Source organism: Ciconia boyciana, chromosome 3 (genome assembly GCF_034638445.1).
Source record: "Ciconia boyciana chromosome 3, ASM3463844v1, whole genome shotgun sequence".
Classification (NCBI taxonomy): Eukaryota; Metazoa; Chordata; class Aves; order Ciconiiformes; family Ciconiidae; genus Ciconia; species Ciconia boyciana.
This window is the reverse complement of record NC_132936.1, coordinates 26,716,015-26,728,324: the sequence shown is the minus strand read 5'-3', so window position 1 is coordinate 26,728,324 and position 12,310 is coordinate 26,716,015. Positions and strand designations below refer to the sequence as shown.

Below are 12,310 nucleotides of genomic sequence, written 5' to 3'. Positions count from 1 at the left end.
CTCTTTTTGCTGCTGGGCTAGATGGTCCCAGTGAGGAAAATGCCACTTTGTTTTTTTTGTAAGGTTTTGTAAGTAGTTGTAAAGAGAACTGCACTGGCTGCTTACCTTTTCAGTACAAGAGTTAGTTTTATCTCAACAGTGCTTAAAGTATTCACTACTATTTCAGATTCTTTACCCTCATTTCATGGAAACCATCACTGTCCCCTTTAAGAACAGTGCCATAAACTATTCTTCCTTGCAGTTCTTTTTCTCAGTAGGACTCGAACTGATTAGGCACAGAAAATAGTCAACCAGTGTATTTACAGAATTGCTGCCCAGCAAAGTTAACTCCTTTCCCGACTTGTGCATACGAGCCGCCACATAATGTATCATCTCAGAGGTACAAACCGGATATGCCCCATCACCTAAGCATGCCCAGATGAGCTCCTAAGAGTTTTACATGAAAATTACCTAGGTAGCTGGAAGCAGTAGTTTGCAATGCCCACCGTAGTACTCAAGTTTCATTGAGCTACACCTCTATTCCAAACAAGTGCTACAATCGCTGAACCATCACAGAGACTGGCAGAAAACATCACCTTTGCATTTTGCGAGTGCTCAGTCCTATAGGGATATGTTGGACTTGCTCAGAACACTACTTCTTTGGGCTGCTCAGGAATTGAAGCAAAAGCTTCTGGATTACAGCTGGGCTTGGAGGCTAGCTCTAACCCCCTGCCCCCATGGGCTAATTCAGCAAATGCATAGAAGACTCAACTCTGGACATGCTCAAAAATACAAAATCATACTGCATTTAGGGTCTGGGCTAGCAGCAACTGCAGGATGGCTTCTGCATTTCAGCACTAGGTTGCCTAAACGTTTTATTGGAGCTTAATCTAAGGCAGGATTCACCTTGTCTACAGTACAAATACCCAAATCAGCATTGGTCACCCAAGCCTGTTATGGTACATGGCAGTTCAATTCCTCTAACCTGCCTTGAAGTTCTACTTCGGGATAAAATGAACCACATCTTATGTGTCCAGCCATCATTTAAGGTACCAAGATCCCAACCTGACATCCATAACATACCAGCTCAATCACCTGTAAGCCTGGAGACACCTGGAGATGACCAATACCAACATTTGTTAGCAAAAGATTCCAGAGCTGGGGGCTGTGGTTCAGGGAAATTGCCTTTTTTTTTGTCAGTTGTGCTTTAGGTTGCTTACAACACCTTGTCACCACCTAAGCCCCTGCTAAGAATAATAAGCTTGGTATTCTGCTGATGGATTTGCAGAGCAAATAAGCAAGCTCTGTATGAAAACAATGAAAAGAAGCAAAATTTCTCTTTGTCTTCCATAGTGCACTCGCCCATATTCAGTTTCTAATGATTTGGCTGCACTTTCCTGTGCACCAGAAGGTAGTCTTAGCCAAGCTTTCAGACACAGGGAATATTTAATTATTTTCTATGCAAACCAAAGCAACTTCAGTCCCTGAGTAGTCCACGTCTCCTTTGCTTATGGGGAGCACTTCAGCAAGATAACCTCTGTAAGACCACAATGGCAAACGTGTTAAAGGGTATTGAGACTGAGAGTTTAGAACCTATTTGTGCAAGATAGTGAACCTTCCTCAGCTGTGGTTCATTTACAGCATGGTACATGTTTTAAACCAGTACCGAATACAAAGCAGATCACCAGACTCTTCCATTGACAAAATGGCTCACTAGTCTGTATAAAAAACTGAGAAGCTTTGAACATTTTACATTTTATTTGAACACTGATTATAGTTTTTACATTTAGAACCAGTAGAACAAGAACGTGTGTTTGAAGGGAAGGTGGGTTTTCTAGTGCAACACAGTACAGGCCCGAACCTTTATTGATTAGTAATTGACAATATGATTAGAATTGATTACTGAATCTCAGAGGCTACAAAATTATAGTTCAATACAATATACTTTTTTAGCATAAACATGTATTTCTATATATTCTTCTCTCAGAGATACAGAGATACTCAATTTCTTGGGGCGCTCAGCACCCCTGAAAGACATCAAACTTACAGAGAAAGATCCCTTGAGTTAACAGACTGCTTAAACAAAAGTAGATCAAAATATATCATCAAGAAAACAGTTTAAAAAAAAAGCTTGTAAAATATCAGCAGTTCTCAATAATCAAATAACAGATACAGATCTTTTACAGAAAAGATAAATGCAATGTAAGACTTGTGTTCAAGCTTGTCTTTCAAGTATGGAGAGCTTGCCTGTTTGGTGGGCGTGGCAGTCATACTTCGTTCCTAAATTGCTGAATTCTCCTACAGCAGCATAAAAACAAGCCTCAAAATCATCAAAAGGCTGCAAAAAAAACAGAACAAAAACCATAAATATGGTGGTGCATGAACAAAACCAGTGAAAGTCATAATTAAATAACAGCACATTCATAAGTACCTGACACTAAAGCCTCTAGTAAGCAATCTTTTAAAATGTCTGAATCTACAGCCTCAGTGTCTGTTGAAACACACAGTCCACCTAGGCTTGAAAAGCGATCCACAATGGAAAAGAACATTTTCCAGTTTAAGTCCCGATTCTTAAATTTTGCATCTTGACAATTTGCATCTGATCTTTTCCTCCCTGTATGTAATCGGAGTAAAAGAGTTAATGGCGTTATATTAAACCTGGTAACAATGAAGTAACAGTTATTATTCCTTCAGAAGATGGAGATTCTGACTTACAGTTGAAAAATGTTGCTACAGACTCACTGGGGAAAAAAAAGTTTCGACTTACTCCATAATTTAATTCCAAATAATAAGTACAGAAAATTATGTTTTCCAGAATGCCAAAATAAACAGCAGCAATAAAGCAGTTAGAATGGTTAGAAACATCGTAATTTGCAGTAATACTGAACAAAGTTCTTTGGTCAGGTCAAAAATGTCCTAGTTTTCAAAGGTGCTGCGCTTCCAGTAGTTTTGAATGTAGCATTTCTAAATCAAAGTGTTGGTCTTTTTTTAAGATGACTGTGTTGTCTGAAATTAGATGACTAATTTTATGCATATGTGTTTGAAAACACTGAGGCTTACCTCAGGTTATTCCAAGAGCCTTATCAATATGCATTAATATTTAATTGCAGATCTCTCCTTTCTGTGCTGAGGAAGTCAGTCCATATCAGATGTATCTGCCTAGTGAGATGAAAAAGCTGTTCACTGGAAACAGGACTCTGACTTCCAAACTAATTTCACTTAAACCTGGATGATAGTAACTTCCACTGATACTGGCTTAAATCAGATGTCAAATGGCAACTACTTGAAAATCATTGAAATCTTTACATTAAGATCCTCAATATATGTTTACCTCAGGCATGCTACTAGTCCGGCTGGCATTAATTTCTTGGACCTCTTGAACCTCATTCCCATTATAATGGTCAAAAGAAAAGCTGAAACTGTAAAAGACAATTCAATATATTTATGTTCTCACTCCTCCCAGTGGACCGTTCAGGAACATGGAGAGTTATCAAAGGTCTTTGCTATGTTTGCTATGAACTGTAATTTAATAAAACATTAGATCAGAGACAGGGTCTATAAAAACATTCTTGGTTTGTCCAAAATACACTGCTATGATTTCTTTCAGCTACAAATAAGGTTTCCACGTGCAGAAGAATGCTAAATCCTATTCCACAGACACTAAGTAAGTTTGTCAGACAATGAATTCTACTCCCCAATATCTACATTTACGGGGATACAAATAAAGTAGGAAGAATCTTCATAACAGTAACATGTATGCTGAATTACAGGAATAGTGCCTCATAAATCCCACCACCCTAGATCAGTGCAGCTCTTTTCTAACTATTCAAGGAGCTAGAGCATCCAACTTTGTTTTCTTTTTAGAATGCTAGCTCTTTATTTGCTGAGCCTTAAAAACTAGATTGGAAGGTTTGCCATTTGTTTTCGCTACAGAATATGGCTATCAACATCTCCTTCATCATGACCACAAGTTCCCTTGTTTGCTTTTGCTACGAGGGAACCACCCTTGTCTGTGACAGGGTGGGCAGCCCAAGAGGGCAACCAATGCAGCACAAGCAGCAGAGAACAAACATCATGAAAGGAACTGCATCTTCCTCCTGGAGCATTTTTACCTAAAAATGGAGGTAGCAATGAACTGATCATGCATGGGGATTTCATATCGAACTATGGCTGCAGAGCACTACACAAATGAGAAGATTGATGAGAATACCTAAAACTGCAAAGATGGCTACCGTTGTTAAAGAACTGTCACCTGAAATGCTTCCTAGAAGTGGGCAGAGAGGCAGGACTTCTCACAGGCAGCTGGGCTTTATCACTCTTGCAGCCAAAGTAATGGCAGTTACACAAATCTCTTCCCTTTTTTATGGAGCAGATAAACCATCTGGCTAATTCTCTTCAAACTCCACTGTCTATTCCTGTGGACAGTCCTGTGCTCACAGGTGTCAAGAATTAGTTTTAAACTTACTCCAGCATTATAAAACAAGTTCTGACAGTTACAAGCATCTTACAAAACTCTACCAGCTATGCATGTGCACTCATTAAAGATACCTTGCAAAAAAACTATTATGCTCCATTACCCATTGCTCTTATTTTCTGGTCCTCTAGTCTTGATCCTCTCAGGAATGTCTGAAGAGTGGACTATTCCACAGTATGCATCTTGCCAGAGCCCCAAGTATATTTACAATTAATTACAAGCTACAAAGCATGTTCACTCTGTAATGTTCTTTTTTCCAGTTACTAGTATCTGACTTTCCACATGTGCCAGTGAGTTTTTAAGATGTTCAACTTTTAGACTTGATTTTCAAAACTGCTAGATATTCACTGTTTCACCTTAAATCAGTCAAAGGAATTCAATAAACCAAGCCAAATTCAATTCAGTAAATCAGATTCAGATCAGAAATTCAATAAATCAGATGCATCAACTTGCACTCTGAATAGCACTAACTGTTGCATACTGAAGTCTGAATTTCTACACCTACTCCAAACACATAAAATTGCATTAAAATATTCAAGAAAGCGCAGAGTTAATTTCAGGGGGAGTGGGAAAATGCCTGAAAGAATAATTTATAAAACAACAACAACTAAGAAAATTTGCCTGGGGTACGTGTCTGCTACATACTCTTTGTATATAGGACAAGTTACAAGAACTCTACTATTAAGGTCTTATACTAAAACATTACCTTCATTATTATTGTAGGAGACTCTGGCGTAGGTGATAAATACTATAGATAATTATGGGTTTGGAAGGCGATTTTTTTTTTAATTTCCTAACCTTTTAAAGGTTTGGACACTTGTTTCATTTTACATTGCAATTTACTCTACTGGTTTCTAAGTTCAGAGCAGTCACTTTCTTCCATGCACTTCATGTCCTTCTTTCATTTGTGCTCTTGGCACTTGCGAGGTTAGGCATAAGTGAAAACATGCTGATTTTCTACAAAAGTAATACACATTACGGAAAGCCCTTATATTCTCAAAGTAGCAGGTACAGTAGCCACCGAAGGTTTTTAAGGTGTGGACCTGTAGATGTTTCCAAGCATGTCTAATTCTCCCTTCCTCTGAAGTCTTCCTACTGAGTTCTTTATTCATTTGAGATATCTATGTATATAGAAGCTAGAAGGCACCCTCTTCCAGACTGAGATACATCAGCCTGGAAGAGAATAAAACCAGTCTGAATGGTTGGCCCTGGCAGAGTACTTTGTACGAATACTTCCTAACTCATTTCAGGCAAAAATTACCACAGTCAGTTCAGACCACCTTCTTTGTTTCATTCAGGACAGGTGGATCTTGAAGAGGCCACCCATTCATAGCCAAGGTTAAGTATATGTCCAGGTTTGAAGCAATTAGAACATTACTTTCTAAACATTCTAAACTAAGACTGCTTTAAAACATCTTTGTTCCTTTTACTCTACATAATAAGAACTTTCTAAGGCAGGTGTAGCGAACTCTATCTCATCTGTATTGCTATAATTTCTATTAAATTAGTAATATACATTTCTCCAGTTGAGAGAAAGTCCTCACATGCCTACAGCTACACGAAATACACAACACTGACAATATTTTAGTATATCCGACATTCACAAGCAGATTAGTGGAAATTTTGTATTAGTCCTTTCAAAAGCAGAGAACTGGGAAACAGGCAACATTTAGTAAGTTTTAATTAGTCTTCTCTTCCACAAACTCTGTATCCAAATTAGTGATTTAAGACCCATAAAAGTACAATACCGTATGCTACTTAAAAGCACCTCACACTTAATGATTACAAATTTACATATACTTAAGGCTATGTCTTCGTTCCAAAAATGAGGGGTTTTTTTAACAGTGGAATAACTTAATCTGAGCAAGGTCATGGCGGCAAAACTGGAATATCCAATTTTAGGCCATCTAGGAGCAGATCAGGTATGCCATTACTACCTTTACTAAAGAACTTGGTGGGAACATACTTTGCTAACAATGCTATTCAACATTTTTTTGAAATGGAAATTTTTACAACTGTGGCTGGTGTAAAGCACAAAGCCAGCATGAACAGTATACCATAAATTCTAAGTAAGTTCAGAAAAAGTGACTGTGTACTCACACAATCTGGATTAAATGTATTTTAAATGCATTTCTGCATGTGAAACCGCGCCTAAGACACCTTTGCTAAAACCATGAGTGAGACAAGCTCCCAATAGCTTATTGCAAATCAGTTTTGTGAGGTTAAAGTCCCCCTTAGAGACTGTAGTTCCTTGCCTCCATGAGGGTTTCAAGGCAAACTAGCTAACATGACAATTATTGCATAGTTTGTATCCTGTCTTTCTTAGAGGCAAAGGAAAAACACTAAGCCGAACTATTTGTTTCACTGGGAGGTGAGGATACGTTACATTATGCAAGACTGGATCCCATACCTACTTTACTTCTCAAATTACATTCTAATCTGTAGCGCTGATTTTATTCCAGTACTCTCCCATGTTTCTCAGCTGGATTTCACAATATTTTCAATGTTAGGTAACCATCTAATAAAAGGAGGCACTGCCAGGTGGTAACACACACCTGCTGGCTTTGTGTGAACCATCTGCCTTACCTTGCAAATGGTTCCACAGTTAAGCTCTTGAATTTTGCAAGCTAAGTTGAAGTGTCAAACTCTATTTAAAAACTAACATTGAAACCAAAGCAGTACTCCAAATTTAATAAAAGAGAGAATTTTACATGCAGATCAGGAAACTGCTTTTTTTTGGGGGGAGGGGTTGTTCATTTGTTTGTTTACTGTAGTAAAACACTTACACAATGATATCTTCACATTTCTCGGATCACGTGTTATGCAGTAAGCTCCATAACCAGCCACAGAACCAAAGGTGAGACCAGCAGCTAAAGAGGTTTTACTACCTGCAAGAAACCATTCAAGTGTTATTTCTCAATACAATGTATTTAAGCTCAATCTTTACACAGTAGTTCTCTCTCTACACAGTATTATCCAAATATTTAAAAAATAGAACCGATTTTGCCACAGTGCAGCTAGCTCTCCCAGTGTGAATAGAGAGGTAGTATTTCTGTAACTGGGTCATTCTCTTGCATGGCATTAGGGGCAAAGTTGACTTAGTAATACTTGCAATTTGGGAAAAATAATCTTTTTTTGGTTGGAAGCACAAACCTAAATTTGGCTATTTTCCCTACCATACATACCTTTAGAAGCATTTTTGTAATTTCTCTGGACTGTCTGTTGATTTTAACTATATCTTACAGCACTTGGGAGTCTCCAAAAATGGTAGAAATGTGTCAATATATATAAAGAGTAAATTGGACAAGACGTAGTCATAAGGCTTTCAGTCTGACATCAGTCGTGGACAAAGAAATGCTATCACCAACATCACATTTAATTAATAAAGAATTAAAAAACAATTAGATGGCAACAAGGATGAAAATATGGCTTTTAAAAGTAACTTGACATCTTCTTTCAGTGCTATTACAAAACTGTTTCATAAAGCCCAGAGTTTCAGTAATATACTTAGGTTTCTGAACAGGCGTTTGACTTGGTACCATATGATAAAAGCGTAGAATCAGCACAGCAGGCATTATCTGGATTAAGCTGATCCCCAAATGTTTATAAATAAAGAATCCAGACCCCCAGATGTCATGTAGCTCCCAGTTCTGTTATACTGAGTATTTTTAATTGAGAATTTGCAAGAAAACAGAAATCATTACCAAGAATAATAATAATAAAAAAAAATCTAGATTTGCCACAAGGACTGACCAACTATTAAAAGAGTGAAGAGAACAAGCGAATGGTATAGTCAGCAAGTGCAGGTAGGTGCGAACCAAAAAATACAGCGTTTTCAGAAAGTCAGATATAAAACCATGTCTCTAAAGAGGAAAGCATGTGTGTGCTACGCAGGGAAACAGTGACCCTAAATCACGAGAATCAGGATGGATAATGGCCACGGCGAAGAAGGCTGATGTGCTGCTGGGACGTGCACTTTGTGGGAGAGCTAACAGGGACCAGCCTGGAGATGTCGCCTTCCCCCCCGCGGTACCGCTGCGACCTCTGCCGGGATGCTGTGCTCAGCTGGAAAGGACTGCAAAAGTGACTGAAATATGGAAAATGCGCTTTACAGTACACAATAACCTAAAACCTGACTATCTTAGAGTTAGCATCTAAGAGATAATTAACCACCACCAGGTCAGAATACGCAAGTAAAGGGTTTTCTGTCAAGTGTGCATCTGGAAATCTCAAAATCAAGCCAGGATGCCTCTGTAGAAAATAAACTTTAACCAAAGATCATCTACTGTGCTCAGCGCAGGAATGATTAAAGGAAATGAGAAGGCCCAAAATACACTGAAGGTCAAAAATAACATGACAGCTCCTTTTTGCCCTGAAAACAAACTCATCAGATTAACAGAAAAAAGTGACCACTTAAATGCTTAAGTTGACCCAAGTAAATCTCATGAGATGCAGCTCATTTATAGCAGTACAGGATGGATTTAAGATGCAGTCGTGTTCGTTATAGCAAAGTTTTCATGTCTTGCATCAATTTTGTTTCATAAAGCGTAGCAAAGAGGAAACTCAAATGCTTCATTTCCAAATTCTGCTGTCCCAGTATTTACCTTTACGAGTGTATCCTACAACACCTCCAACAGCCAGCAATGCAGCATATGCAAAACCAATCCAGTCAATAGCCATGGTCCCAACTCTGGAGAAGAAAACACATTGCAAGTGAAAACAAACAAGTTCCTCCTGGTAAAAAAAAAAAAAATCATTACTTAAAGTGTTCTAAATAACACTACACTCTCCTAAGTCGTGTTTGACTACTGTGTCAAAACATTGAAAAGGTGAAGGTGTGTCTATTGTATCATCTTTTCACTAACTGCTGCCCTTCCTTACACCTCAGTATCTAGGTATACCATATTTCCATTAGGGGAAACTGGTATTTTTGAGATCTATGTAGCATGCATTTTTCCCAGTCAAAAATACATGTATGCAAGCAAAAAGCTTGACATCACCCAAAGCATCAGTTTTGTTGCACTTGTGCATATGGCTGATCTGGGCATATGCTATGGGTACACACAGATCTTCTGAGCGCACAGCTTAGTGCCCTTTCAACCAGGCTGTACTTGGTGTACTTCAAGCAGAATGTCACAGGCCCTACAACACCAGGCAAAACCAGGAATATTCAGAGTCTACCCAAAGCTTCCAGACAGAAATCTAGGCCGTCTTCAGGAAGCTATACATACGGAAGCTTTATCCTCTCTCTGTCTATGCCCCTTTTGCTCCACCTTTAGATTTTGATGCATTGTCCGAAGTTAGGCTTCTGTCGTCCAAAAAGCATTTAAGTTACTGTTGTAAGACTGATCCCTACTTCCCCGTCTGTGCTTTGTAAAGGCACAAGTGGCAGCGGTTTGCAGCCCGACAGCCCCAGCAGCACTATGGCCTCTCTCCCACCAGCTGGTGGGATACACCTTTCCTCTCCTTCTCCCAAATTAAGTGTATACTTAATTAAGTGCATCCTTCTTTTTACCTAAGCAGGTGTGTCCTCAATCACAGTGTTAAAGGGGTAGCAGGAAAGAGCACACACTCATCGCTTCATGTCAAGCCTTTAATATTAAAAATTGAGCAACTCACAGCGAGCCCCCCCCCAGCTGTAACCCCCTCAGGAAGACAGGTGGTTTTAGGGGGCCATGGCACCCTAAAACGAGGTCTGCAGAGGTAGAGGCCAGGCTCAAAGCCCGGCCCTTGATCCAAACGGCCTTCGTGGCCTAGGCAGGCGGGCCGAGGCCGGGCGCGGCCGGCCGCTCCCCCTCGGGCGGGGACTTCCACCTCCTGCCCCGGGCCCGCCGGGCCCGCGCCCCCCGCAGCCCGCCCCTCGCCACGCTTCCCCCGCCTCCGCTCCGCGCAGGCCCGCGCTTGCTTCCCCCGCCCTCCGCGGCGGAGCCCCTGCCAGAAGGCAGGTGGCTGCGGAGGGAGCCTCACCGCCCTGCCTGCGGCCCGCTCGCCCTCAGCCGCCCCCCCGCCGCGGCTCAGCCCCGCTGGACACGGGCCCCTCCGCCGCCCCGCCGTACCTCGTCCCGCCGCGCCCGCCCCGCCGCCCTCCGACCTCCCCCGGCCCCGCCTCCCGCGCCCGGCGGGCACCGTGAGGCGTCGCGGGGCTGGCACCGCGGTCTCGCGGGCTCTGGCGGCCGCCGAGCCGCCCCCTCCCCGGCTTCTGCCCCTCGGCGGGCCTGCGCCCGGGCGAGGGGGAAGGAGGGCGCCTGCCCCCGTCATGGCGGCGCCGCGCTGGGGCCTGGCCGCACTGCCGCTTGCCGAGCTCCTTGCGCGGGGGAGCGGCGTTTTGTGGCACTTGGCCGAGACGGGAGGCGGGGAGACATGCCCGTGCTGGTGCAGGGCAGCGGGGCTTTGCACCGTGTTTGTCGGGGCCCCTCAGCGGCAGGGCCCAGCTCCGGGGTTGGCGTCTCCCGCTTCTTGCGGCTCCTCGTCCTGCCCTCAGGCGGCGCGTCTGCCTGGGCCCCACGAGCAGCGGAAACATCCGTGGCTTATTTTAGCCTTTTAAGCCTAAAAACCCTTGCCCTGCCATGTTGGGGATGAAGAACTCACGAACCAGAGTCATGTCTGCAGAGCCGCTTGTCCCCAAAGGGCACGCATCGCATGGAGACCTGGGCAGGGGCTGGGGCGAAGGTCTGCTGCCAGCGGCACCCCAGAGACACCCTGCGAGCCAGCGACAGGCGCTCATTGCTGTGCCAGGCGCCCTGCTGCCCACTGCCCCTCACACGGGGCCGTTCCTCTTCTCCTTGCCTGCATCTTTGAAACTTTGAGGGTTGCCTGCATGAAGTCAGGTGAGCAGTCACAGAGACCGAGCACTGATGTTATCTATTTGTTGGGGGAAACCAACGAGTGCAAAACCCAAGACTCTGATACTACACACATAGCTAATTTATGAAACTGCTTGACATGGTTATTTTAACACCTTGACTTCTTGTCTGCTAGCCCTGTTTGCTGGAGCTGTTCCACTACAAGCTATTTTTGTCCGTATTTTGTCACCCTCCACAGTATTTCTTAAGCTTTCTCTCAGGTGAGCCATTCTTGACCAGCACAGGATGTGTCCTTCAGCAGTAATTCGGGGGTGCCTGCCTGTGGCATTCCCCACGTTTCCCTTGTTCCCACAAACAGGCTGAGCATAAACGTGGCCACAACAGGGAGAGACGGACAATGCCATGGGATGAGACTTGGATACCTGCCTTCTTCAGGGGTCATTTGAAAATCCCTGCCAAAATCTTGTGTTTCCTTTAGATTTCTTTGCTTAAAGGTGTGGGAGTTTTCCGCTCCAAAGAGCTTGCTGTATTCTCATTAGGGTTAACGTATTTAATTTCCACTCCTAACGTTCCGTTTGTTTTTTCTGTTAGCATTTAACCGCTGTGACACAAACCCACTCCGTGTGAGCTGTCCAAGTCTGTCTGCTCAGTGGAAAACAGAACCGCTCTCCTTATCTCACCAGTGTCTGTGGGAAGGAAGACTGAAGGTACAGCAACTTTGGAAAACAAGCACAAGACACTTGAGGGCAGGACCGCTCCAAAATGCAAACCAAAAGCAGATTCATAAGCTGTCATCCAGAAATCTTGGATTTCTTTATGAAGTATTCTGAGACTTGCGACTCTTGAAAAGCACAGTAAAATAAACAGTGGATTAAATGGAGCAAAACCATGCAATTCTATTTGAAGGGGCTCCAAAGTGGAACAAATACAGTGTCTTTTGGCACCTCTAGGATAATGACCAGTTGTGGTTACTGATTCAGTGATACTCCTCACTAAAGTAGACTGGATAACCCTGAAGTCTGGCTAAATTTAAATTCACGTAATTATATGCTGC

The 12,310-nt window shown here is 42.5% G+C and overlaps 1 protein-coding gene across 5 annotated transcripts; it reads right to left on the bottom strand.

The window, feature by feature from the left end:
* Positions 1–1,724: 1,724 nt before the first annotated feature.
* Positions 1,725–10,917, bottom strand: TMEM14A (transmembrane protein 14A). Of its 5 annotated transcripts, none has more exons than XM_072857802.1 (5): positions 10,850–10,917; positions 9,058–9,143; positions 7,240–7,341; positions 3,311–3,398; positions 1,725–2,317 (listed from the first exon to the last, which is right to left on the bottom strand). In XM_072857802.1, the coding sequence occupies exons 2-5, from the start codon at positions 9,131–9,133 to the stop codon at positions 2,278–2,280; spliced, it is 306 nt and encodes a 101-aa protein (XP_072713903.1). In that variant the 5' UTR covers positions 9,134–9,143; positions 10,850–10,917; the 3' UTR covers positions 1,725–2,277. The 5 variants fall into 5 exon arrangements, with proteins under 5 accessions (XP_072713903.1, XP_072713907.1, XP_072713904.1 ...); XM_072857806.1 differs by lacking the exon at positions 10,850–10,917 and adding an exon at positions 10,510–10,613; XM_072857803.1 differs by lacking the exon at positions 10,850–10,917 and adding an exon at positions 10,421–10,439.
* Between the last annotated feature and the right edge of the window lie 1,393 nt (positions 10,918–12,310).

What these genes read in the sequence shown, in the direction of transcription:
- TMEM14A (XM_072857802.1), bottom strand. Translation starts at nt 9,133, where the DNA reads ATGGCTATTGACTGGATTGGTTTTGCATATGCTGCATTGCTGGCTGTT. An exon ending in TGTAGGATACACTCGTAAAG is followed by an intron (nt 7,342 to 9,057) that starts GTAAATACTGGG and finishes GGTTTCTTGCAG; the next exon opens with GTAGTAAAACCTCTTTAGCT. An exon ending in AAATGTGAAGATATCATTGT is followed by an intron (nt 3,399 to 7,239) that starts GTAAGTGTTTTA and finishes TGTCTTTTACAG; the next exon opens with TTTCAGCTTTTCTTTTGACC.